The sequence below is a fragment of the Amphichorda felina genome, assembly GCF_050947745.1.
Source record: "Amphichorda felina strain 45539 chromosome Unknown scaffold_1, whole genome shotgun sequence".
Classification (NCBI taxonomy): Eukaryota; Fungi; Ascomycota; class Sordariomycetes; order Hypocreales; family Bionectriaceae; genus Amphichorda; species Amphichorda felina.
Genome location: NW_028145049.1, coordinates 4,272,376 through 4,298,341, shown reverse-complemented (window position 1 = coordinate 4,298,341; position 25,966 = coordinate 4,272,376). Strand labels below are relative to the sequence as shown.

The 25,966-nt window shown below is 56.6% G+C and overlaps 7 protein-coding genes across 7 annotated transcripts; 4 read left to right on the top strand and 3 right to left on the bottom strand.

Annotated features, from left to right (window-relative positions):
- Positions 1-793: 793 nt before the first annotated feature.
- Positions 794-1,539, bottom strand: ACO1O0_001412 (uncharacterized protein; the record flags this gene model as incomplete). Its single annotated transcript, XM_083190899.1, has 2 exons — positions 794-893; positions 959-1,539. 2 exons carry the CDS (start codon positions 1,537-1,539, stop codon positions 794-796), a joined length of 681 nt encoding a protein of 226 aa, XP_083054758.1.
- Positions 1,540-6,635: 5,096 nt separating this feature from the next.
- On the top strand, positions 6,636-9,853 carry LOS1 (Ran GTPase-binding protein LOS1; the record flags this gene model as incomplete). Its single annotated transcript, XM_083190898.1, has 3 exons — positions 6,636-6,674; positions 6,735-8,277; positions 8,337-9,853. 3 exons carry the CDS (start codon positions 6,636-6,638, stop codon positions 9,851-9,853), a joined length of 3,099 nt encoding a protein of 1,032 aa, XP_083054757.1.
- A 612-nt stretch (positions 9,854-10,465) lies between these two features.
- On the bottom strand, positions 10,466-14,272 carry ACO1O0_001410 (uncharacterized protein; the record flags this gene model as incomplete). Its single annotated transcript, XM_083190897.1, has 4 exons — positions 10,466-11,086; positions 11,148-14,023; positions 14,085-14,196; positions 14,267-14,272. 4 exons carry the CDS (start codon positions 14,270-14,272, stop codon positions 10,466-10,468), a joined length of 3,615 nt encoding a protein of 1,204 aa, XP_083054756.1.
- Positions 14,273-15,264: 992 nt separating this feature from the next.
- ACO1O0_001409 (rRNA processing/ribosome biogenesis-domain-containing protein) lies at positions 15,265-17,585 on the top strand (the record flags this gene model as incomplete). The annotated part of the gene is made up of 2 exons (XM_083190896.1): positions 15,265-15,606; positions 15,663-17,585. 2 exons carry the CDS (start codon positions 15,265-15,267, stop codon positions 17,583-17,585), a joined length of 2,265 nt encoding a protein of 754 aa, XP_083054755.1.
- A 405-nt stretch (positions 17,586-17,990) lies between these two features.
- ACO1O0_001408 (WW domain-containing protein) lies at positions 17,991-18,872 on the bottom strand (the record flags this gene model as incomplete). Its single annotated transcript, XM_083190895.1, has 1 exon — positions 17,991-18,872. The coding sequence occupies one exon, from the start codon at positions 18,870-18,872 to the stop codon at positions 17,991-17,993; it is 882 nt and encodes a 293-aa protein (XP_083054754.1).
- A 621-nt stretch (positions 18,873-19,493) lies between these two features.
- Positions 19,494-20,618, top strand: ACO1O0_001407 (concanavalin A-like lectin/glucanase domain-containing protein; the record flags this gene model as incomplete). Its single annotated transcript, XM_083190894.1, has 1 exon — positions 19,494-20,618. One exon carries the CDS (start codon positions 19,494-19,496, stop codon positions 20,616-20,618), a length of 1,125 nt encoding a protein of 374 aa, XP_083054753.1.
- A 2,887-nt stretch (positions 20,619-23,505) lies between these two features.
- On the top strand, positions 23,506-25,069 carry ACO1O0_001406 (MeaB bZIP transcription factor; the record flags this gene model as incomplete). Its single annotated transcript, XM_083190893.1, has 4 exons — positions 23,506-23,703; positions 23,956-24,172; positions 24,241-24,708; positions 24,768-25,069. 4 exons carry the CDS (start codon positions 23,506-23,508, stop codon positions 25,067-25,069), a joined length of 1,185 nt encoding a protein of 394 aa, XP_083054752.1.
- Between the last annotated feature and the right edge of the window lie 897 nt (positions 25,070-25,966).

The following is a 25,966-nucleotide window of genomic DNA, read 5'->3' as shown; positions in this document are numbered from 1 at the left end:
CTTCGAACAAACGCGTAACAAGTTATTGTTTAACCGCCCGTGTCATGTCCCCGGCTCGCCCGAAATGACATCCCGCAGATCCCGCACTCCACTGCGGTCTAAAATGCGGACAGTCACGTCACGTTGCCTTGATTCCTGAGAAGTTGAAAGTTCCTTGGGGGCCAGAGGATATTGCATAAAACCATGCACAAAAGTCGCCCTGGTCGGTTGCTCGGTCCAATTGACGGCCTTCGCCACGATGCAATTTCCGTCCGGACCAGGGGGTGCGACCGCCGCTATGCCCCTCGTAGCTTAGACAGGGGATAGCATCTGCCAGGGGCATCGCGCGCTACGGGTGTTTGGGGGGGTTGACGACTCCCCCATACTGACCATTGGGACCACCTGTCCCTTCACCCAGAATAGGCTTCATAACAGAGGAACGATATTCGTCCTCTGGTTTCACTCTCTCGATATCATTCATCATGATTGTTTGTTGAGCAAGAAGAGAAAAGTTTCAAAATCGTTTCAAACCAGACATCCAGGTCAGCCGCCCCGTGGGACGACTGCTGCCCAAGGAACGCCCCAAATGTGAATTAGAATATTAAGTACACAAAAATTGCCCCGTACAAAATGCCGTGAAAATGCCTAGTAGTATTCAAAGATGGAGAGCGAAAAGCCTAGTTTAAAGAAACGTTTGATTTGTACATCTGTCCAGTAAACAAGGGGGACTCCCAAAAACAAAAAATACTGCTAATTGGTCGTGAAAGTGCCGTAGCCCTTAGGCTTCAACTATGGATAAGTCGAATGAAAAGATTTAAGCAAGGACGAAGGCAGCGACACCGGCAATGGCGGCGAAGACAGCAGAGCCAGCGAGGCCGGCGGCACCGCCAGTGGGCTGGGGCAGGGTGGGGGTGCTGGGAGGACCGAGTTAGCATTCTTTGTTCTGTTCGTGGCGGGAATACTCTTGATATCAACTTACGTGGTGTTGCCAGCAGGGGGAGGGGTGGGGACAGCCGGGGGAGGGACAACGGGAGTCTCAGTCTCGCAGGGGACCTCGATGGTGGAGTACTCAACGGAGGTGAGGACGGTGGTGTAGCTCTTGGTGACAGCAGTGGTCGAGTAGCTGGGGACGCACTCGGTGGGCTCAGGGCCGGGAGCAGGTCCAGTGGGGAGCTCGACGGGGATGGTGGTAGGAGCAGGAGGAGGGATGGTGCCGTTGCTGGGAGGAGGGGGAACAGCCTCGGTAGGAACAGCCTCGGTAGGGATGGGGACGACCGTGGTGGAGATGGAGACGGACTGGGTCTCGACGATGGTGCTGTGAGCAGGGCAGTCAGGGACCTCAGGGCCGCAGTCGGTGACCGTGATGATGTTGGAGGAGTAGACGACCGAGGTGGTGACGGGGACCAGGCTGGTCTGGACGGTGGTCTTGTGGGCGGGGCAGTCGGGGACCTCAGGGCCACAGTCGGTGACAGTGATGAGCTGGGTGGTGTAGGCGGTGGAGATGGGCTCCGTGGCCATGGCACCAGCGGCCATAAGAGCAGCAGCGACAGTGAAACGCATTTTGAAGGTGTTGTTCGTGGTGAACGGGTGGTTGTTGTAAGAACGAATGGCTTAAGCTTGAAGCTTTAATTGAGCGTTGTTGAAAGAATGGACGACCGAAGTCAGACGAGTCAAGGTAGCGGATGCTTGTGGATTGGCTTTTTGGCTGAGGAAAGAAGGAGGAAAGAAGACCTAGGTCTCGGATGGAGGGTATGAGCACTTTAATACCATCCCATCCGCCCATCCCCTCCTCCTCAGTAGCCAGGTCCTAGTCGAGGAGGGAGGTCGGTGTGGCCCCCCGGGAAATTGCACCACCAGACGACGCCCAAGGACGCCGTTGTCCGTGTCCGCTAATCCAGGGGCACGCACCTCAGTGGAGGTGGCCTCACTGGCCCCAGCAGCCCCAGTAATAGCCCCAGTAAATGGCCCAGTAAATGAGGTGGACCAGGCGACCATTCAGTGCTCGTCCCTGGCCATCTGGACAGGGACAAACCTCCCAGTGCTTCGCCAGGACTCCGTGGGTGGAGGGCCGCAACAGGGATTCTAATTGCTCAGTGGCCGGTGCTGTGCTGGGTTGCTGTAATAATTTGTGCCAACTACGGATGCTGGCCTCGAACCCTGTTCGCTTCCGTTCACTCTACAGTCGTCCGTTATCGTCTGCTCGGTGCAATTGGTTGCTGCGTCCGGAGCATTCATGGCGGCTATCAAACCTGAGTGGCAATGTCGCGAGCCTCCTCGTTCTACTCGCTGGCAGTATCCGTGCATAGTACGAATACTATTCGAGAGTCAGTATACGGATACTGTGGTGGCTCTTGTTCTTGCGCTGCCTTCTTGCTCCATCTCCATCTCCCGAGCTGCATCCAGTCACCCAATGCATCTCAACCTAATCTCGGCGACAAGTCTGTGCCACAGTCATATTCCAAAGTAACCGGCTCCGAGGGGGGGAGAGTGAGCCAGGACAGCGCCCACAATATCAATCCATGATTGATGCCGTTACGTTGTATTGTTGTCGTCGAGGGATTCTATCATTTCTATGTTTGGCGGTAGTCGACCGTTGTGTCACAATCTTGGGAACAGCGGGGGATCAGTTTTCCGTATGTAGAAGTTCAGAAACGGCGGTTGATTCCTTTGGTCCATCCGTCGATAATCTTGGAACAACCCCAGCACGGTGAAATCTGAAGCAATGAAGGTCTTTCGTGCCAATGCTTGTGGCTGGGTTGCGATAACTACGAGTACTATCCGTAGTAGTACTCGTATTTCATGCTGTTTGCGAGTTGTTCGACGGCAGCGCCCGCATGTCTCTTTGCAAGAGACATGTCTCAGCGACTCCTCCGTAACGGCAAATTGTCTTTGACTGTCGTCATCTCTGGGGACGACAACCATAATTATGCGGCAAGGCCCTGGGCTACGTATGTACGAGTACGGGTATTCGTACATACCTAGAAGGGCCTGGGGCGCAGCCGCCTCTTGTTTCGCGTCCCTTATCAAGGAGCCTCGAGGCTCGGCTGGAGCTCGATTGCATGACGGTCGAGACTCATCGTTGAAGAACCTCAGCGGCCTCCCCGCATACGTAGTCTGAAGGCGGATGGTGGTACTATGTAAGAACAGCTTGGATAATGCATGCATAAAAAGTCACGGCGGGCATAATATGTCGGTGCACAGCATCCTTCGCGCACGACTCAGCGGTGCACAAAAGTGGGCGCTAATGCAGGAACAGATCGGGCCTCACACTGGACACCCCCTTTGGGCACCGCCTCACCACCATCTCCAAATGCTCTTTGGCTGGTTCTCCAGGCGCGTCCGCCGAGCGAAGGAAAGGCCGCCAACATCCCCACCACATTTATCAAAAATCAAATTTTCAACCTGCCGTAGCGCCTGGCTCGAGCCTCCCCGGAGAAGCGCCGTCAATTTGTTGCCAGGAGGGCAAATTGCTTTGATTGCTGGGCGCGAGGTCCAGACTGAGCTCCTCCTCCCACCCCCGCGTTTCGCTGGTTGGCAGATTATAAAGATCGCCAAGGGAGCCCGGTCCCGCGTTGGCCGTTGCATGGGCGGGCCCGCGAACCGAGAATGATAAAAAAAATTAAAAATTCAAGGAGGGAAACATCCAGTTCGCCGAGCTCAGTGGCGTTTTCTCAAACAAACAAACAAAACGGTCTTGTCGTTCCGTGGACGAGGCACAGAATTATACGGGTAGATGGTGGGAGGCAATGCCACTGGCTGACTTTTTTCGAACGACTGGAGTGGCCTGAGAACAGAAAACTATCGTTCTCATTGGCTCATGGCCAGCGACCAAGCTACCAACTGGAACCTGGAAGTTGAGACTGGAACCTTGGTGAACAGCTTGCACTTTCCAGTCTGACCGGGAAGAGACTGTTGGCGCTCGGTCTGCAGCATGACCTGGAATTCATTGGAGCTACCCACCAGCTAGGTCGCTAAGATAATAATATCACATTAACATCCAACAAGATCACTCCATTGACGGAGCTCATTTACGCGGACGCGACCGTAGGAGCGCCGCGCGGCAGGCTATTACGATCCCGATTCGCGATTTCCAAGCCTTCCAGCGCCGCTTCCACATCCAGTAAGCTGACTCCGGCGGATTTGTCGCACCAGTGTGCAACGGGGTGGTGCGAGAGGGTCCATGACGTTTCCCTTTCCTCTTTTAACTGTGCAAAATTCTCAACCTTACAAACATGTCTAAGAATCAAAGGACGCAAGGCTGATTTAGATGAGGCTTTTGTGAAGTCTTGCGCGCGTTTTCCAAGATGGTCTAAAAGTTGGCTTCCGCGATGTCCAAGATGCGTGGTACTGGACATGATGCATCTCGAGATCGATCTCATCCACTGTTGGGTCCCAATTTTGGATACGAGAGCTCGGGCCCCTAATAAATACTAACGCGTTTGAGATCCCCAGGTGTCGATTCAATTTCATTACAGGCCTGCTACCTACATAATACGAGTAAGTATTGCAGACGAATACTAACAGTTCTCCGTGATACTAGTAGTATTACGAGCACGAATGAATCCCATACGTGCAAAGTACTACCTTCAAAATACAGCTCTATCTCCGGACGAGCAATCTCCAGTTCCCCACGAGAAAACGACTGCCACCGCTCAACGGCATAACATCCGCTTGTCGGCACTTCCAAAACCTGCAGGCCTCGCCGGGCGGCGGGCCACCATGGACGACCCTGTCTCCGCTCAAGGAGTTCACCAATCTATATTAAGCCGTAATCTCAGTTCCCATCACCGGGGGGGGATCTGTAAAAGGGGTGTTGAATTTGGGGCCCAAAATGAATATTAGTTGAATCCCGTCCTACTCGATTGTTGCTTTGCCGGCTATAACCCCCCGTTCTCCCCCTACCACCAACCACCCGAAATGGGTGTGATAACGTGCCATTTGGATTGTCACTTCGCGGATGGCACACCGAGGATGAGTCGGCCAAGCGCTTTTTGCGAAACCTCGCTGTGTTGTGCGTTCCTGAGTCACCTCCTCTCACTTCTTTCTTATCCACCGGGTTTCTAAGTGCCTTCACTCATTCTCACGTCGATACGAATACGTACCCTTCGTTCTCTCGTCTTTGCAACAAAGAAGAGGCGTCATAGGCTTAGAACCTTGCCGGACCGACATATTCGATCACGACTTGCCCCCGAGTTGAGTTGGCGATGGACCTGAGGACCTGACAACACTAGGCACAGCCGGTGCCCAACGCACCTGCTAGCTGGGGAACCGTTGGAAGACTAGGCGGCCTTACGATTGCTTCACACGAATACGTCGACGTAGACTTCAATGTGCCTTGAAGCTCCAGAGCTTCAGCATCAGTTCTACATATACCAACGAGAGGGCTGAAGGTTCTTGTTTCCAAGTCTAGGCTGCTCCATCTGCGTCGAAGCAATCCCCCTTCAACGCCCGGACTCGATAGAAGGCGCCACAACCCCTACCTTCGGATATCGAGGAAACAGACAACTCTACACCCGGTGTCGAATCATCTATAGCGTGAGCTGTCGCGGCGGGTAACAAGACGTCCCGAATGTATCAGAGTCTTGAGACTCGTAATGGAGTGGGATCCGGATGCTGTTACAGATTGTACGGGATCAGAAGGGCACTATTATCAGTTGCAGATTTGGCGGTGCCCCTCAACGTAATGGGCTTCTCATTGAAGTCGGGGTAAGATGTGACTGTTGAGGATAGAGTTTGCTCTGTGAGCGGAGTCGCCGACTCATCGTGGTCAGCATAGCCCAGGATGACTACGTCTGAGTGACCGTTTTCCCTCAACAGGCCGGTAAGGGCGCGATGGTAGGCGGTTGCCGATCCGATGAGGTATCACCGTAGGCACAGATGCGATGTCCATGTGCTATCAGGAACGTAGTTTGTAGCAGCGAGACGTTCAGCCATGGAAGTTCTGAGGTCCGAGAGTGGAGCACCGCTTGCCCAGTGCACAGTGCGCAGCGAAAGGCTTGGGCATCAACCGAGAATGTTCCGTGGGCAACAGGCACAGCTCCACCCAGCGAGGATGCCAAGATGCACAGTCTGAAGGGAAGAAAGCATCCATGGCAATTCACCCACCAGTGCCACCAGTGCCACCAGTGCACCACCCCACATTGACAAAACGACGACGTATCGCACCGACTTTTTGCCAAAAAGACACCTGATAAAGACGCACCCGACGACGACCCTCGCGATCGCTCCGACACCCATCTGCCTGCTGCGAGCCTGCGAACCCGTCTCCCGGTGACTCGACCATACATCGTAGCATCCGCACTTCAGTCATCCTGTTGCCTGCCAAGTCCGGCCCAACACCTCCAATACCGACTGCTCCAGGGCTGCCCCTCGCCTAACTGATTGCCCCTCGACTGCCCCTCGTGAGCCAGGCATGACGCCTCGCTAACCCCAACCCACAAAGCCCGACCTCAACTATGCTGCATGCTGTGGGCCATCCGCTGCCAGAATCATAGGTAGCAGCTCGGATATCCTACATCGCGTCCCCAGCGCGCCACCTACTCCGCCGTTTGCCATCGGTTCCCACTCTCTCTGATCGAATATGGAGGCGCAGGTGAGTAAACCCAGCTGCAGGGCCCTGGATGCATGCCCCGCCATGGTTCCTAGCATCCTTCGTCATGGAAGGCCTTAGGACCTATCCGGCTGCGGCAGATAATGTGCCATGACCGTGCAGCATCCTCTCCGTCACATTGTGCTAACTTGGTGTCGGCCCCCAGATCGAGAATGCCGTGGCGATCCTGGGGAACCCCCACTCCGACCACTCGTTGAAAGAACAAGCCTTCGAATACCTTAATCAGCTGAAACTCGATTCGCAAGGGTGGCAGACCTGCACCTCCCTCTTCGTCCGAGCTCCCCGATCCTCTGAGGTCCTGCGCCTGGTGTGCCTCGAGGTCGTTAACTATGCCGTCCACAATCAAGGTCTTGACGGAGCCAGCCTGGCCTACCTGAGAGACTCTTTGCTGCAGTACGTGCGCCAGACGTACGGCCCGAATCCCCAACAAGAACCCGATCCCGCACATCTCCAGAACAAACTTACCCAAACCCTGACCTACCTGTTCGTCTTCCTCTACCAAGACGGCTGGCAGAGCTTCCTCGACGACTTCCTGGAGCTCTCCGGTCTGTCCAACAACACCGAAAACGTCAATGGCGCCGTCCTCTACCTGCGGATTCTTAGCTCCATCCACGACGAGATCGCCGATATGCTCCTCACCCGCCAGCATGGTGAGGCCAAGCGCAACACGGAGCTCAAGGACCAGCTCCGGGCACAGGACGTGTACAAGGTTGCCGACTCGTGGAAGCAGCTTCTCGTCAGATATAACAACAATAATACCGTCCTAGATCTTGTATTGAAGGTCATCGCCAAGTGGGTTAGCTGGATGGACATATCGCTTGTTGTCAGCCAAGACATGCTCAGCCTTCTGCTCCCCCTCGTCGGGCGAGCCAGCCAGTCTGGAGGCGAAGATAAGGTGCGGGACGCCGCCATTGACACCTTGACCCAGATCAGCGGGAAGAAGATGCGAGCCCAGGATAAGATCGAGATGATCTCTTTCCTCAACCTGCAAGAGATTGTCGGCCAGCTTGTGGCTACTCCTGTGCTGAACGAGTACAAGGGTACATCTCACTATGACACGGACCTGGCTGAGGCTGTCGCCAATCTCGTTAACACGGTCATGTCCGACATTGTCCGGGCCCTGGAGGACGGTCAGATTAGCCAGGAGACGCGGAATCTGGCCAACCAACACCTCAATGGCTTCCTCCCCTTCCTCTTGCGGTTCTTCTCGGACGAGTACGACGAGGTCTGCTCGACCGTCATTCCCGCGCTCACCGACCTCTTGACCTTTCTCAGAAAACTTGGACAGCTTCCCCGGGACTACTCGGATATGCTTCCTCCCATCCTTAATGCCATTATTCGTAAAATGAGGTATGACGAGACAGCCACGTGGGGCGACGAGGAGGAGCAGACCGACGAAGCCGAGTTCCAGGAGCTCAGAAGGAAGCTCCAGAACCTCCAAAAGACGATTGCCGCCATCGATCAGCCACTGTACATGGAAACCCTCAGCAACCTCGTGGCGACAACCTTCCAAACCCTGGATCAGCAGGGATCGCAGATGGACTGGAGAGACCTCGATCTGGCGCTCTATGAGATGTACCTCTTCGGCGAACTTGCGCTCCCTAACCAGGGGCTGGGAACAAAGAACCAGCCTTCTGGGGAGGCTTCTGAGCGCCTCGTGGTCATGATGAAGAAGATGGTGGAGTCCGGTAAGTGTGGCTTTGGCGGTATTCTATGTTATCATGGTCATCTAACTTTTATTCTTCAGGCATCGCCAATCTTCAGCACCCGGCCATCCTACTCCAGTATCTGGAAATCTGCGTTCGCTACTGTGTCGTGTTTGAGACGAACCACGATTACATCCCTGTTGTCTTGGAAAGCTTTGTGCGCCTGGTGCACCACGATCATGTTCGCATCAAAACCAGGTCATGGTACCTGTTCCACCGGTTCATCAAGCAGCTCCGGGCCCAAGTCGGCAATGTCGCAGAGACCGTTATCCAGTCTATTGGAGACCTACTGCCAATCAAGGCCGAGGTCCCAAGCGAGGATGCCGACGACGACATGTCATCCGACGAGTCTGACCACTCTGCGAATGCGCTCTTCACCAGCCAGCTCTACCTCTTCGAGGCTATTGGGTCTATCTCGTCCACTGGTAGCACGTCGCCCGAAAAGCAAGCCATGTATGCTCGGTCTGTCATGGATCCCCTCTTCAGAGACATGGAGGAGCATCTTCCCCGGGCAAAATCGGGGGACGCCCAAGCCATCCTGCAGATTCACCACATCGTGATGGCCCTGGGGACCCTGGCCCACGGCTTCTCAGACTGGACTCCCGGGTCCTCGGCTTCTGCCCAGCACGCTCCTCCAGACCCAGTAGTATCACGGGAGTTTGCGCGGGCAGCTGAGGCGATCCTTATCGCACTCAACCAGCTTAATTCGTCAGAGGAGGTCCGGATAGCGTGCAGATCCGCCTTCTCACGCCTGCTTGGAGTTCTCGGCGCCGCCGTGCTTCCCCAGCTCCCGCAGTGGATCGAGGGGCTCCTGTCCCAGAGTTCATCCAAGGACGAGATGGCCATGTTCCTCCGGCTGTTGGATCAGGTGGTTTTTGGATTCAAGTCTGAGATCTACGACGTCCTCAATATGCTCCTTACCCCGTTGCTCGAGCGCATCTTTACCGGGCTCGCGGAGCCGATTGTGGGAACAGACGATGAGATTCAGCTTGCCGAGCTGCGTAGAGAGTACCTGTCCTTCATCCAGATCATCCTCAACAACGGGCTCGACGGCGTGCTCATCAGCGAATCGAACCAGGGCTCGTTCGAGACCATGGTCAGCTCCATCATCGATATTGCGAGGTCGTTGGAGGGCCACCTTGGGCCCAGCCGCCTCGCATTCACTGTCATGGCCCGCATATCCGCCATCTGGGGAGGCCAAGACGTGGCCGTCATCTCGCAGAACCCCACAGCCCCGGCAGGACCGCCCGCGCCGGCCATCCCTGGCTTCGACCAGTTCATGGTTGACCGCTTCCACACCGTCTGCTGGGAGGTGATGCGCAACCCCAACTTCCGGCCCCAGGATGCGCAGTTCAAGCAGGTCCTCGTCGAGATCTCCCTCCTCGAGCAGGTCATCTACACCAAGACGGGCGACGTCTTCATCCAGCAGCTGCAGAACAACCTGTTCCCCAACCTCGGCATCCACGGCGACGACTTCCTCCGGTCGCTCACCACATCCACGGACAAGAAGAGCTTCGCCAACTACCTCCAGAACCTGCTTAAGAGCTGGCAGCAATAGAAAGGAGACTGATTAAAACGACGGCGGAGGGGGTTTGAATGTTTGGGATCAACAGAAGAAAAGATATCAGGGCACGCAGACGTGTGAGATTGGTAGATCATCATCATCTTCATCATCATCATGTTGTCGTTTAACGGAATTAAGCGCATATATCATACATGTCTAGGAGTTGGCAGGCAGAACATAGAGCCCAAGAAAGACCCTCGCCCCTTTGTTCAAGGCAAGCACTTTTGCCGCAGAGAACTGCGCTCACATATTGAAACTGCAGCACACGTGAGGGGTGTTAGATGATGACCAGTAAGGGGTAGTATGTAAGCTATCGAAATGCCTTTGATGAATCATTCCAACCCATCAAATCACCGACAGTCGAGCAATATATAAGTTAATTACCGCTAGGGCGTATTCTATCAATAATCGGAAGGTGAGCACCAAACACATGTGTCGTTGGCCAAGGTAAACCCCTCATGATAAATATCCATCCCATCAAAAACAATGCCCACCATGTAGTCTCGAAGATCCTCCGCCCTTTTTTTCTTTTGTCTAGTAGTGTCGTCCCGGTATTATTACACCAGCTTCCCCGTTCCCTGCCAAGTAGTGATGCATTGAAGCTCATCATAGCACGTAGCTCCCGCCGCCCAGGCACTGCCAGTCGCGCACGGCGCGCGACTCCTCAAGCTCGACGCACCACCACAGCACCTCCTTGGCCTTGTCCGGCTGTCCGCTCTCCTCGTAGGCGCGGGCGAGGGTGAACCAGGCGTCCGAGTCGTTCCACCCGGAGCCGAGGCGGGTGAGGCCAGAGAGGAGGGCGTAGGCCCGATCGCGGGCGGCAAGGCGGTCGGCCAGGGGTAGGCGGGTGGCCTTGTATGGCTCAGGGAGGTCGCCATCCCGGGTCGTGGTCTCCTGGTCCTCGTGAGGCGGGGAGGAGGCCGACTGCTGGGGGATAGTGGGGGCGAGGCCTAGTGGTCTGGAGGGTAGAGTTTTGATGCCATCGTGTTTGGCGTCGTGGGCGTGGGAATCGTCCCCGTTGGCGTCCTCGTTGATGGCCGCGGGCGATCCATGGGCGCGCACATGTGGGATAGGAGGTGTAGGCCGCAGCTTTTCGCAGTAAATATCGAGGAGGATGCCGGACAGCCCAACAGTGGCAGAGGGGTGATCCGGGGAGTGGATGAGGGCGGATTCAAAGTCAGAGCGAGCCGTGTAGGGGCCGTCCTTGGCCATGGACAGTAGTCCCAGCTATACAAAGTATTGTTAGCAATCATTGCACCTTGCAGCTTGAGCAGTTCCAGGGACTTACCTCTGAGTGGACATCGCCCCACAGGTCTTCGATGCTCTTCCTCTCTGCCCAGCCCGCGCTCTTCATAGCGCCAGAGGCGGAAGGATCTCTATTCCACTCAGCCTCCAGCGCCTGAACAAGCTTTTGCGCCTCCGTAACAGCCCCCTTGCAGTCCTCGAGCATATCGGCACGGCGGTAGAATCCGGCAATCATGAGCCAAACTTTGATCAGAATCTTGGTCCTGTGCAATCTCTCTTTATCCTTCGAGAACTGGATTAGTGGGAGGAGGTCCATGGAGACGTGTATTGTGTCCACCGCCAGGTCAGGCACGTCGGATGATTTGGATCCGGTGGAAAGGTAGGAAGTCAGGCTCGTCAGAGTTCTCTCTCGGGAGAAGGAAGACATAGACGTCAATTGCTTCTTGCTTGAAAAGGTGAAGAAGTCAGATTGCTCCTCCGCTCCCTCGATGACAGGGGCCGGTGTGAAGAAGGTCTCTCCATCCACCACAGTATCTGGCTGGGATGAGAATGTTGTGGTCGTAGTGCGATGGCGGCTAAGGCTCCTGTCCCTCTTCTTCAAGCTATTCCTCAGCTTCAACTCGCTCCCACGACTATGCCCTGTACTCTCGCGGCGCGGAGGCAGAGCTTCACCATCGCCAGTGACTTGGATGGCGGGCGCACCACTGGCCACTGTCTTTGACGTAGCGGGTCTAGTGGGCGTTGTTTCGGACTTCTCGCTCAGGGTCGCGTTGCTTGGCTGCCTGGATAGCGGCCTCGCCTTGTCGCGGCCTCCGAAAATGCTTCCCCTAATGCTTCGCAGGGTTCCAGATGTCTTTGGCGGCTCTAGCACCTTAGGGGGGCTAAGCGTAGGCTGAGCAGCGACATTTCCAAAAAGCCGTGAGAACAAGGCCAGCAGCTCATCGCTAGCATTGACCGCGACATCAGGCCCCTCGAGGAGCTCGACCAAGGCCAACTGGGTCATCTTGACCTCCAAGATGGCTTCCTTCTCGCCATCATCCATGTCATCGACCAGGCCCCTCGGTGACTCTGATGCCGTGGGCCCTTCTTCGGCGTCGTTCAGGTGCTCACTCCTAAATTGGGTGTTCTCCTTTCCAAATAGGACTGAAGGGTCCTTGAACTGCTCCAGGGCGCCCTCGCACGCCCGTGCAGCCATGACATAGTCTTGCCTCGCACTAAGAAGGAGCGCAAGCAGATGCCACATGGGGATGAGCGATCTCTCCTGCCAGTAGGGTCCGAATCGCAGGTTGTTCTTCTCGTCTTGGCTCTTGTTCGATGCCAGGGCCGTCTTGACTATCTCGATGGCAGGCGTCAGTTCCCTCCTTTCGGCTAGCAAAAGTCCGAGCCCAAAGTAGCTCCTAATGTCCTTGGCGCGGCCAAAGTCGACTGCCAGCGAGTTGCGCAGACAGCGTATGGCTCGGGCCTGAATCTCGGTGCGCGACGCAGCTTCGTGCGTGACCCTCGACCAGTACGCCTGGGAGAAACCAATGGCTTGCCATGACAAAGCCACAATGCGCGACTCGATCGGTGTGTGCAGATGGCTTCTATCCCCGTTCTCTCCAGCCGCGCCGCCCTCGCTAGATCTGAGTTGTGGTAACCTGGCCAACCAGTCCTCTAGCTCACCACCTAGCTGGCGGGCCTTCTGGGCAACATCACGGTGGCCGTATTGGCACAGGGCAATAATGGCCTGTGCCATGGTTTGTAGAACGGTGCCGTCGTCGTCGAGGCTAGGCTCAATGTGGCCAGTCTTGTCGACACGGGCCTTGCCCTTCTTGACAAGTTCTAGGTACGCATCGAAGGCCTTGAAGGCTAGGTCGAATTCCCCCACGGACAGGTGGACGAGGAACAGGCTCCTAAGGATAGCGGTGGAATGGAAGGTTTTGGTGGCGGCGTTGTAGAGGATGTCAAGGACCCCTCGGCTAAGGGCATTCCGCCCACCTTGGCCGAGATCCTGCTCGCGCCATCCGCGACCACATAGGATAGACCAGTTCTTGACAACCAACTTGACAAAGGCCTCAACTTCTGCGCGCTCCTCGTCTGCTCGGGGGAACTTGGTCTCCTTTAGGAGCAGGCTCTGGTACGCAGCCTCCACCATCTGGAGCTCTGCCCGCATCTGGGAGCGAGCGGATGTTTCGTTGGTGATCTTGCCCAGGTAGCCGGTCGGGAAGGGCAGATCGTCCTCCAGGATACGTGACAGAGCTATGTAGTATTGGTTCCACATCCGGCGGCGCGGCACGGAGCCTTTGAAACCATAGCCCCCTGTCAGTGACGTTGAAGTGACCTCCCAGTACCTCGCCCAAGCTCGGAAACAGGCGATCGAGTTGGGGTCCTCAAGCGATGACTCGTTCTCCTCCATGGCCTGGGTGGCGAGCATGCAATACTCGGTCAGGAAGAGCTCAGACCAGTAGCTTAGTTGCTTGCTCATGCCACGGCCAGACCACACACGAGCAAGGGCGGGGAGGCCAGAGTGAAAGGCAACCAGAGCTTCCTTGGTCTGGTAGTTGCGCATCAGGCAGTTAGCCCTGAGGTAGGCCGACTTGAGGGCGCAGACTGTGGTCCACTCGGAGATGGCCCCGGCGGGATCGAGCTGGGTGTCCTGTTGATCGAGGCTCTTAGGCAGGTGGACCAGAGCAAGACTGTATTCGGCGACGACCCAATGGAGCCAGCCGACACAGACCTGGGCCTGGAAGCGGTCCTCGGCAAAATGGTCCTCCTTGTGTATGGCCTCGAGGAGCTTCGGCAGCTTGCTGGAGACCCCAAGGTCCTTTGCGTTGGTCGGGTTGGCTTCGGCGGGACGGGCGGTGGAGGATTTGGGGTCGCCGACCACGGTAGCGGTCGCATTGGATACGGCGCATTCTGTCTCGGCTGCCAGGGCGATGCCTACGGGGAAGCAGTCAGAGATGAGCGGGCAACAGGCCAGAGGAGAGGGGAGTTTCCTTACACTGGCGCTCAGGGGCATGCTTGCGGACCTTGCGAACAAGCTCGGGGACGGCGCCCCAATTGCCCTCGCAGCGGGCCGTATCTAGCTGCTCGAGGTAGGCTCCTGCCTTGGCCTGGGGCAGTCGGTGTCAGAGAAAATACCTGGTCTCCATGGTCTCCATGGAGGATGCGATGCCCACTTACAGACATGTTGCGACTGTGTCAGGGGATGGACGACTAGCAGACGAACAGCTTCCGAGGCATGGCGAAGGGGGGGGCTCGGCTGGTGATGGATGTAAGGGTGCAGCGGATGCAGATGACGAACCAGTGGCAACGCTCGCGAGTGCGAAATGCGAAATGCAAGAAGGCAAAATGCACAACGCAGAAGCAGGCTGCAATGAAACGCGGGCAGAAGCAAAGCGACGGGAGATGGGGGAGGATTGCAGGTTGCCGATGTGCCAAGGCCACAGCACCAAGAAGCTGAGGAGCAGTTCCAAATGCTTATTAGCAGTTATTACGGATACAGCACCAGCCAAACGGGCCTCAACGGTGGAGGTTTGTTGCATCCAGGCCTGTAGCGCCTCCACAGTACTAGCAGGTACATAGTAACCTGTCAGCGCCGCAGCGGGAGTGGCTCAGTCAAGCCACCAACAACCCGCCAACAACCAAGCCAGCGGTGCTCGGGGCCCATGGTCCAGCGGCACTCCAGCGGCACTCCAGCGGCATTCCAGCCAACTCCAGCGTGCCTTTAGTGCTCCAGCCACAGAGACTCACAGCGGACCGCCCCCTGTTCGTAGCCGTCCACGGGTGACATCGTGGGTGGGTGGTCCCAGCCGGCCAATCACGCCACCTGGCACATCCCCACATCCTAACCGCGACAGTGCAGCTTGGTGTCGATCACAGAAAAAAACCTGGATATTTGGTGACGGCTTCAAACAACTGCTCTCCCAGACACAGAAGCTGTCATGCAGTGTGGGCGATAACTCACCCTCAGTATTTGACCGGCTTAAGTACTTTTACATCTCTTATAGAGCTGGGGTATCTGAATCTTATATTTCAATTGACTCAAACCCAACCACGGGTTACAGCTACATACAAGCCACACTTTTCAGCGTCTCAACGCCATCGAAAGTACCGAAATCACAACACCTCGAATATAGGATTCGCACAGACTTCTGGCTTCAGCCATCCCAGGCGTCCCAATGTCTACCACACTTCCCCCGGATCTCCGGGTCCTATATCGGAAACTCACCTCCATCCCGCCTGCCCAGCTGCCTCACTCACTACCATCCCTTATCAACCATGTCATCCGCTGCAAGCAGCCCCTATCCGCTCCCCAGGATCAAAAGCCCAAGGGCGAGGCTGCTGAGGCTGCTATGCTTGTCAGCAAGCTCAAGACCACACTCACCACTCTGGTCAACAGCCGCACCCGCGAGCCCAGGTTCGCTGCCATCGCCCTGATCAAGACGGCAGTCGACGTTGGCGGCTGGGAGATCCTCCGAGAGTGTAAGCCGTGGGTTCTAGGTCTGCTCTCCATTGTCCAGGTAATTACTATCCAATTCATACGTATGCCGTGGCTATAGCATCTGACAATCCACAGAAGAGCGACCCCTCCGCCTCTAAGGAGCTGGCCATCGTGGCTCTCACCAGGATATACGTCCTCCTCCAGCCGTACCAGACTCTAGTCAGGGAGATTGCTACTCCGACCATCCCGGGTTTTGCAACAGCCTGTCTCCAGCTCATCAAGCCCTCCGGCGGCGGCCAGGTCACTTGCACCCCCCTAAGCCTCGTCGAGACCGTCTGCGATGCTCTCTCAACTCTCATCCCCCTCTACCCCACAACCTTCCGCCCGTCCAGCAACCCAACCCAGACTGCTGTCCGGTTCTTCCTTGCGCCAACAGACTCGGACAGCTTCGAGGTCCCCGCATCTCTGAGCCAGGCAGCAAGGAGGTTGACAGCAACGCAGCACTTTGTGGCGGCCAAATCTGGGGGCAGCGACGAGTGGGCAAAACTTGTCGATGGCATCTTCCGCGACCTACATGCTACGGCCGATCAGATATTACGTGCCGTTGACGAATCATGGGAACCCACCGGCGGCATTGGTCGCGCACCAGTCGAGCTGGGCCAAGAACCGTCTGGCGGAGGCTCCAAGTCGGATCAACTACCATCATGGTCCGGTATCGAAGCAGGCTCCCAACGACTCGCCGGCCTATTCGACTACCTCTCTGCCTGTCTACGCCACTCAACCAAGAGCCCCGTGGCCATCCCTTTGACTAAACTTTCCGACGCTGTGACCCGCGTTTGCCTCATCGCCCGCCTCTCTCCCAAGTCTCAGACTTGGGACCAGGCCCTTCAGACCAAAGCAGCCGTGGGACGAGAGGAGAAGGAGGAGCTATGGAGTGTGATACCGGATATCCACATTGCAGCACTTCACCTTATTCAGACCATGTTCCAGAGGCTAGGAGAGGATATGCTGCCTTACGCTTCCGAGTCCCTCGACCACCTGACTCGTGTCTTCAACTCTGGCATCAATATCCCCAGTGTTCGCGCAGCCAGTTACGCAACACTGAACGATATCTTGTCCGTGGCAGGACCCACTCTATCCAAATCAATGGTGGACATGCTGCAGTCTGTCATCGGGGCAACTTGCCGCGACCTGCAAGAGGACGCCGGCTATCTAAAGTCATCCAAGAAGGCCTTGGGATCAACCGCCGACACAAAGAAGACCAGCATCGCTACGAACGCTGATCTGTTCCTTCAGAAGCCCCAGTCTTCCGTCGAGGCACAACCGACCCCCCTCGAGCCTAGACACAAGGCCGCAGCCTGTGCCCTCCTAACCACGCTCTTCACGAACCTCCCCCAACGACACCTCAAGCCGAGCCACCGAGGCCTCCTAGATCAGACGGCGATCCTCACCCGCAACCGAGATGCCATGCTGGCAAGCGTCCTAAACCCCTTCACCGATTCGCGCGGACGGAGATACCCCAGCATCCTGCCCCACCTGACGCAGCAATACCCTCAAGACCAGGGTCTTGAGATCCTGCGTACCAACCTGCGTACCGACGCAGGTACGGTCACAAGTGAGGACCTAGAGCCCATCAGTGAGGGCGAGGGTGAGGACGACGAGGCAGAAGAGGACAGCCAGGGTGACGAGTCTGAGGAACAGGCGGAAGATGCCCTGAAACCAGGCACGCTGCAGGCCGCTCCTCAGGTAGATCTGCCCATCCAGAGCAATCCATTCGAGTCCAAGAACACCGAGTCAACCACCGTGTCCAGCGGTTTCGGGGATGTCCAGCCCAGAGCAAGCTCGCCGCCGAAGCGGAAACACGAAGAGCCTGACACCATCCCCTCAAAGAGACAGGAGCTCGACCAGTCAGCGTCGGCGGAGCCGCAGAGGAGGGCCAGCCCCTTACCCCAGGCCACGAACCCCATTGCGGAGCGCCCCGGTGAGGATGGGGACTCTGACAGCGATGAGAGTGTGCATCTCAATATGGAGCTCGACGATGACGAGGACGATAGCTGAAGAGTGTCTGCCTCGGCTTCAACATGAAGCTTGAGAATTTGAGGAGAATGGAGAAAGGCGAGATATCCACGACTTTAAAAGATTTTGAGGATGACGATGACTAAGAGGAAGATATATGTACATCATGGGCCATGCATGATATTGCAAATGACAACCAGTGTCATGAATTGGGTATAGTACCAGTAGAACTAGATAGACCAGGCCAAGACACCAAAGCCATCATCAGCTCTGAGCATCCTCGCCAAGACCATGCCCTCGAATCTACACGCAATGCCCTCCCCAACGCCGCCCAGTGATATCGTTGTTTATAATAGACCAAGATCCCCCACCAAACTCCGATTGTTCGCTCCCCCAACACCCACGCAAGGCCGTCCGCAGGAGGGGCCCGGTGAAGGCAGGCGAGCCTCAGTCCCTCAACCAGGCCCTGCGCTTCTCCTCCTTCCTGGCGCGCCGCTTCTCCTTGAAGGCCTTGAGCTCCGTCTTGGAGGGCTTCTTGTTAGACCGCTCGGCCTTGAGGCTGCGCCCGTCGTGAGCGTTAGCCGCCGCGTCCACGTCGAAGAAGGCATTCATCTGCCGCCGCGACTTAGCATCGTCCGTGTGCCGCCCGGGCCCGGCGTCCTCCGTCTGGAACTGGCCCGTGAAGCGGTTGAACTGCGCCTGCGTGCCGTACGGGTCTCCGGGCACCCCGCCGGCACCAGCGGCAGCGGCGGCGGCGGCAGCTTTCTCCTCCTCCTCATTGTTGTAGCCCTGCGCGTACCAGGCATTAGGGTCATAGTCGCCGTGGATGGCGGGGTTATAGCCCCCTGCGGCAGGTTTCTCAGACCCAGATGGCTGGGGAGCAATTGCTTCGGTGCCTGGAGCAGCGGCGGCGGCGGCGGTGGCGGCGGCGGCGGAGGCAGAGGCGGTGCTAGTGGGCAATCGAGGATTTTCCCATTGGGACATGCCCGTGAAGCGGTTGTAGAAGAACCAGGACTGCGCATTGGGGTCCCACTGGCAGTCCCATCCATCATCCGGAGGCTCCTCCTGGGGCAGCGGAGGGCCCTCCGGGGCGGGCTCTTGCGGCAGCGGAGGTGCGCTCCCGGGAACAGGCTCCTGTGGCAGGGGCGGCGCGTCATCAGAGGCTTGTTTATCGACGGGCGTGGGGTCCTCTGGCAGATCCGCCTCTTCCACCTCTCCAGGTTCTACCTTGTCCTCGCTCTCCGACGGCTCACTGCCGCGAGGACTCGATGGCGGTGGCGGAGACGGCTCACACGCAGGAGCAGCAGGCGGGCTTGCGGGTGGTGACATGATGGGCAGTGTGGGGTTCACGCATGGACTGTCATCTGTACTCGTGAGTCTCTTGAAAAAGGTATAATTCACATCGTGATACTTATGCACCTGTGGTTTAGCAACGCCAGAACTGGCAGAGCACGAAGATCCCAAGCAATTGTAATAGCCTTCGCGATGTAATATGGAAGAGAGAGAGAGCTTCGATGGAGCTATGTTTGCTACGAGCGCCATTGGGCAAAAATCTCACCTGTGGGGCGCAGCGACAACGGGGCCGTGCTGATCCAGTCACGTGAGCCTGACTAGTAACGACGTGTAATGGCAGGCAGGCAGTGCTCAGTTCGTGCCTGAGCTGAATCTCGCTTGGCAGTCCGACGGGAGGCTTCCATGACCGTCGCTGATTCGAGCGGTGAATAGGTGGTGATTACGACGCTTTCTGCTTGGTTCCACTAATAAGCTCTCGACTTTCGGGATTTTCTGCCAGTGATGCGGTGACACTTGGGATGCCCATGCGGACGACATCACAAGTACCAACATGATGCGGCCCCGATCTCGGTGACGACTAACAGCCAGTGTCGACGTAAACAATGTTGCAAGTGCAATGTCATTGTTTGATCTCGACTTTTGTGAATTCTTAACAGTATGAAAAGCCTCAAGTTGCTCTGGCTTCCCGCCCTCATCACCCCGTTCGACCAGTGCGCGGCTCGTGAGGCTGAGGGACCACGGCCCGCTGACGAGGATGACTGCGACTGCTTTCTCATCAACGGCTCGAACCCGACCTATTATGCGAAACATATGTTCTTCGACTTCAGGAGTTTGGCCGAATTCGCCGGCGCGCCCGATGTCTTGAAGGACCCCAAGGACGCCGCCTTGGCGTCCCCATCGAGTGACTACTTTGACAGTGACGACTGGACAAGTGTCTGGGAATTGCAGACATGGGACAACGAGGTTGGGCACGACGATGAGCTTTCCGAGGGCGCACCCATCCTCATGGTCAACTCGCCCAACAATGTATTCTTGGAGAGAAGCGACGAAGACGACGACAATGCCCCAGACACATTCATGACATTGAGGACCAAGCGACTCCCCAAGTTTCAAACAGCCGCGGAATTCGAAAGCACCAACGACTATCTTTACGTCTCCCTGCGGGTTCTTGCGCGTACCATCGGTGCGCCGGGCGCCGTGACCGCCATATTCACCTACCGGGACTCGGAGGAGCTGGCCGACGTCCAAGAGGCGGACATCGAGTTTCTCACCGGCGGGTCCCGGCGCATCATCCACTACACGAACCAGCCCTCGTATTCGCTCGAGGGGGACAATTTCCCCGAGGCCACGCGGAGCGCCGCCGTGCCAGGCGGCGGCGACTGGACCGAGTGGATGGTCCACCGGCTCGACTGGACGCCCGACGGGTGTGTGTGGTACGTCGACGGCGTGGAGACGGCCAGCATCAGCTACCAGACCCCGCGCGACCCGTCGCAGATCATCTTCAACGCCTGGAGCAATGGCGGGTACTGGAGCGGCAACATGTCGACCTACGACGAGGCGTACCTCCAGGTCCAGTGGATTGAGATGGTCTTCAACAAGACGGGGGGCGAGGACGAGGGGAGCTGCGCCAGGGTGTGCAGCATCGACGAGACGGATGAGGCTGGGGCTATTGCGATGCTGTGGAACAGCCCTGCGTCGAGACTGGTCCTCGATGGTTGGCTCAACGGCGGTTGGTTTGGGCTGTGGGCCGTGACCCTCGCCCTATCCCATTGGGCTCTATAGACAACGATTGGGCTCTCCAGTTTCAATCTCTAATAGTGAAATACCTAGCTTGAGCAAGCTTTGCCTCTCCATTTCGTCACAGGTTCCCTCCACTTGGAGTTGTTATAATATCCACCAGTTTAGCATGTGGCTACCCTGAAGCCGTTAGGCCATCGGCCCTTTTGTCCAACTGTGAGCGCTGTTGGGCTAAATATTTGATATCTGGTCGCTCTTGTGAAGGTAGCTAGTCCCTGGGACCATTTCTGCCTTAATATATGGTGGTTTCTCTTCAGGGTCTTGGGTAATCGAATACGAATGGCGTCCAATGTGGATAGGTAGTGACAATCCAAGTGGTGCAAAATGGTGGAACCCCTCTAGTAAATATGTTGGATGTGAGTTGACTGGTATCTTAGTAAGTTTTCAAGGGTAGCAAGAATAGCATCTAGCCAAGGGCTCCGCGCCAAAATAAGCAATTAGGCACATGATATCTAGAGTTCTCGGGGACCATTGACGGGGCGTAATATCTGTGAGTTGGTGGAACAATAGGGATCGAGGGGATGGCGATCATGGACGGGAAGTGGGCATGCCGCATGGCCGATGTAGGCAAGGCGCTAGAAGGGTTCTAGAATAATTAGATCTGACCAATCCACAGGCCTGAGTTGACTGGACAATGTCACGAGGGGTGCCATATGGCCTAAGCGGGGATGCAACCATTCCGTCCTTCTTGGTGTTAGGGAATACGTGCGGAGGCGTTTCACTCGACGGGGTTGAAGTCTTGACCCACTACTCGTAGTCCTCTCTGGCGGCTGTATTGAAAATTTGCCGTGGTGAAGGAAAGTCTAGAGAGTCTAGAGATAGTCCGAATCTCCGTATACTAACAGGACTAGGCAGAACATGGTCACTGCATGGCACTCAAATTAATACACACTCGGGCGGATTGAGTTTGATGTGGAGCTTGGTGGAGGGTTTAACGATGAGGCTGCCCCCGGCTGTTGGTAGCTCTGTCACCAGTGGGCTCCAGTAGGCTACTGGGGGACGATGGCCAGCCAAGCAGCGACGGTCGGCTTGGCTTCCAGATTGGTCAGCAACTGTTGCGACGTCTTAGGCGTGTTCCAGGTTGCCAACTGGGTAGCGGGGCGCCACCTGTTGCAAGCGCTGGCCTCCCCTCGGAGATGCAGAATGCGGCAGGTCGGCGGCTCGTCGCGCAGATCCGCTGTTTCCAAGCCTTGGATAGTCAGAACTCAGAAATTGAAAATTGCTTCCCCGTGACTAGGGACGGAATTGGCCCGCCTGTCAGTGCCAGGGCAGCAAGGCAGAGGGCAGACTTGGCAGGCTAATGAAGGTGCACGATCCGCGGCGGTTCCAGGCTTTGGGTGTCGGACCGCGCACCTCCACCAGCCGCGCCGACTCCCATCAAGGTGCGAGTATTACTCTGCACTCTTGTGCACGTGAGGCAAGAGGGGGTAGTTTTCGCTAGTACTACTCGTAGGACTCGTACTGGGATGCGTGGATGAATAGATGCCGGGCGCCAGTGTAGCAACGGTCCCGGATGTCGGTCGTGCAGTCCCAGGTCAAATACCTCGCCGACCTGAGTCCATCGGATGCTATCCGTGCAGGCTTCGGCCGAGGCCGTCTTCGTAACTCACGAGCATACGGATGCGTCCTCCCACGTTCAGGTGGCACCACCATTGACCAAACCACGAGAAAGATTGGGAAGAGGACCCCCCGATGCCACAGATGGCGTGAAAGCCCATATATATGAGCGACATGGCACCACGGATAGATAACAGAACCAGATCTGACTGACGCTTTTCGATTGCGGACGGGAATGGGAATCTCGAGGAGCGGGGGGTTGGGGGTGTTGTGGTCTGCAGGTGGAGAGGGGCGTGTGGGGGTATCGGGTAAGCCCACCCCCGAGACGGCCGAGGGTGGAAGAAGTATTAACCAAACCACCCTTCTGGAGCCTCCTGGAGAGATTGGAAAGAAAATAAAAGCAAACAAAATATACGGGGGCATTTGGAGAAGGCAAAGATACCCCGGGAAAATCTGCGACTGGACTTTTCCAGCAACTGTGGATTCACGACGGTAATGGCGCTGGGGAATGGAGGAGGGGTGGCATGTGCAGCCAGCGAGAGCACGGCCTGGGCGGAGGTCCAGTCTTGCAGGTGGAGGAGGGCGCTGGACCGGCGCTGGACCGGTGCTGTGCCGGCGCTGGAAGACGTCGCTTTTCAGCGGAACAAGGTCAGGTGCGGTGCTGTGAGTGGCCGTCAAGGGTTTTTCCCCTCACGAAAATTCCCATTACATAAAAGCGAACGGGTAGGTCGTTGCTGCTCAGTCCAACTCTGTTATCTCCCCCCAAACTGCCTGCGCCCGCACACAACCCAGAGTGCAGACCAAAGCAAAACCTTTGACAAAGAGAATTGCAGGCATTTGCGACCGACGCACTCTTATCTGATCCCCCCCGACCGTTGACGCGCGCCTCTGCCCCCTCGGGCCCAGCTCCTCGGATTCCCCTTATTCCCCTTACGTTTTCCCGTCTCTGCCCTGCCCTCTGATAGGCGCTGCACACGCGCAACGGGCCCATTGTGTTGCAACCCGTCCGTCTTCTGCGCCCGCAACGCCCGCAACGCCCGCAACAAGCATCCTCAACGGGCGCACCAAGACCTTCTCCCGGCCGTTGACATTGCTGTCCCGACGCCCTGACGCCCTGACACCCGACCACGTTCCACAGTAGCGACATCGACGTCATCCGACGCCGATTCGGCATCTCGGAAGGACCCTGGATCTGGGGATCTGATCTCGGACGACGGCGGTCCCTGTTTGGCTGCTCTGCGGCCGCGCTGCCGCCCTCGCTGCCGCCCTCGCTGTCGGTTGACCCGACTCCGTTTGACGGAGGATGGCCGACAAGATGTCCATCGACACCAAGCCTCACCCTCCGCCCCCGGACAGTCACCATCACGACGATAGCGACGAGTCCCTCGCCTCCTCCCCGGTGGGCGACGCCGAGCACGCCTCTGCTACCCCGGCAGGCAACAATCCCTCCGCTGCTGCAAACTCCAACTCCCAGGATGGACAGCAACCCAAGAGAAAGGGTGGTCGCAAGCCGGTGAGTTGAGCCGTCACCCAATCTTCCCGCCCCGCGTCAAGTCAAGAATGCCATTGTGGTGTGGCATACTGGTGTCCGGCACTCCTTGCTTTCGCAGCCGTGTCATTGTCCCTCCCGAACCTCCCACATCGGGCCTCTGGCATGTGTCCGCAGATGTATTTGCCTGGCTGTTACGGATGCTATGTATTCTGCGAAACGGAAGATGGGCCAACTTTGTTTTTGCAACTCTATGCTAACACTCGCGCTTGCCAGATCTACGCCACATCGGAGGAACGTAAGCAGCGGAACCGACAGGCTCAAGCTGCCTTTCGCGAACGTCGAACCGAGTATATAAAGCAGCTCGAAGAGACCATTCGCGTCCACGAATCCAACCTCCATAACCTCCAGACGGCCCATCGCAACGCTGCCGACGAGTGCTTGATGCTCCGCTACAAGAACTCTCTGCTCGAGCGAATATTATTGGAAAAAGGTCCGTCGAAGATCCTTTTTCTAGCTCATATATCATCCCCCAGGATTGAGACTTACACTTCTTTTTAGGCATTGATGTCCAGGCCGAGCTTCAGGCCAAGACGGGGAGCCCCAACCTCGGGCCGACCCATATGCCCCAGAACCTGGTGCAGCCGCCGCCGATCCAGCGAGCACTCATCAACCGTCACCATCAGTCACGCCGGTCCAACTCGAGCATTGCTCCCAAGAGGGACCCCAGTGCCCCTCTTCCGCCGCCCCAGACGAACACCGCATCGCCCAAGACCCGTCCGACTCCTCCATCTCACTCTAACTCACCTACCGGCACGGGGTCGGCCTTTTCACCTGCTCCCTCTGACAACATGTCTATGAGGGGTTCCGTTGCTGGCATGCCTCGTCAGCAGATGCACCCCATCCCAGCAGCACAGCAATCTCGACAGCAGCCTCCCCAACCTGGATCTGGCAGTCGACAGCCGTCCGCGAGCACTGGCGCGTCCTACTACCCCACGCCAGCCTTTCAGAACCACATTGAGCAATTGGGTAAGTCCAAGTTATGGGAACTTCTAGAAGACATCCCTAGAGCTAACCTGGACGTTTAGAACAAGAATATGATGCGCAAGCTGACATGGTCGATGACTCGGAACTCGACACACCCAGTGGACCGGGCCCATATCCGACGTTCCCCAACGAAGGGGGTCAGATGCTTTCACCATCGTCCAATGGGCCGGCGCGACACATGCGCCCCCAGCCTGAGCCACACCATGGCCAAACAACTAGCCAACCTTACCCCTCAATGACATCGCTCCTGGACCAGAACTTGGACTGGGACCCTTTCGGCCTGAGCGCTAGCATGGCATTCCCTCCCCAGCCCTATCAGCTGGACCAGGCCAACATGCGATGAAGGCGCGCTGCATACAGTGAGCGGTTCTCACGAGCAGAAGGAAAACGAAAGAGCCGCGCCATCGACCTCCACCTCCAACCCGCAGCATAGACCTGCTCCTCAAGATAGTTCCGACGTGCTATCTCACGCGAGATCTCCAGATACCAGTTTTCGAGCTGTATAAGGAAGCACGATTCGGCAAATCGGAGCAGGCATCGGCGGAGGATGCTGAGCTGCGAAGCAAGGTATCACCATCCCGCTGGTAGGAAGCCACGCGATTTCCCGGAAGACCAGTGGATGGGACATCGACTCGACAGCTACACGAATTCGATTCGGCACATTGTATGTCAAGCAACGCCTGGTACGCGTTGCAGGCAAACCTTCAAATACTATAATATTCGGGCATCCATCGGCGTTTTCATGGGCTCTACGAATAGCGATGCACGAGCGGCGCAAATTTTATGTTGGATAGGTGCTTTTAAGAGAGATGTTTTGTTGCGCCTCTGCTTTCTTTTGGAGATTTGGATCACTGGTTGGATAACGAGTTATAGGAGAGGATTCTGGAACTGGGTTGGCGCTGGGGGGAACGACATGATGTAAGGGGAAACGGAGTATGGGTTAAACAAAAGCAATGAGCGGCATCGCATAAAAGCTCCATGGTTTAATCATTATATCGACCTTTCGGCACCTACTATAGCGGACTGCCTTGCACCCGTTTGGGGTCTGTATCAATAAACCACCCATCTCTTCACGATTCAAGCATAGAGTATTTCGAAGTATCTTAGAAGTTTATGCATTGCCTGGGCCTTTATTGATATAAACATTATTAGTCGTGGCCTGGTTGAACGTAAACATTGATATCTGACACGGATTGTGTTGAAGGACAGTGCACAAACAAAGTTACTCGCACTCCACACA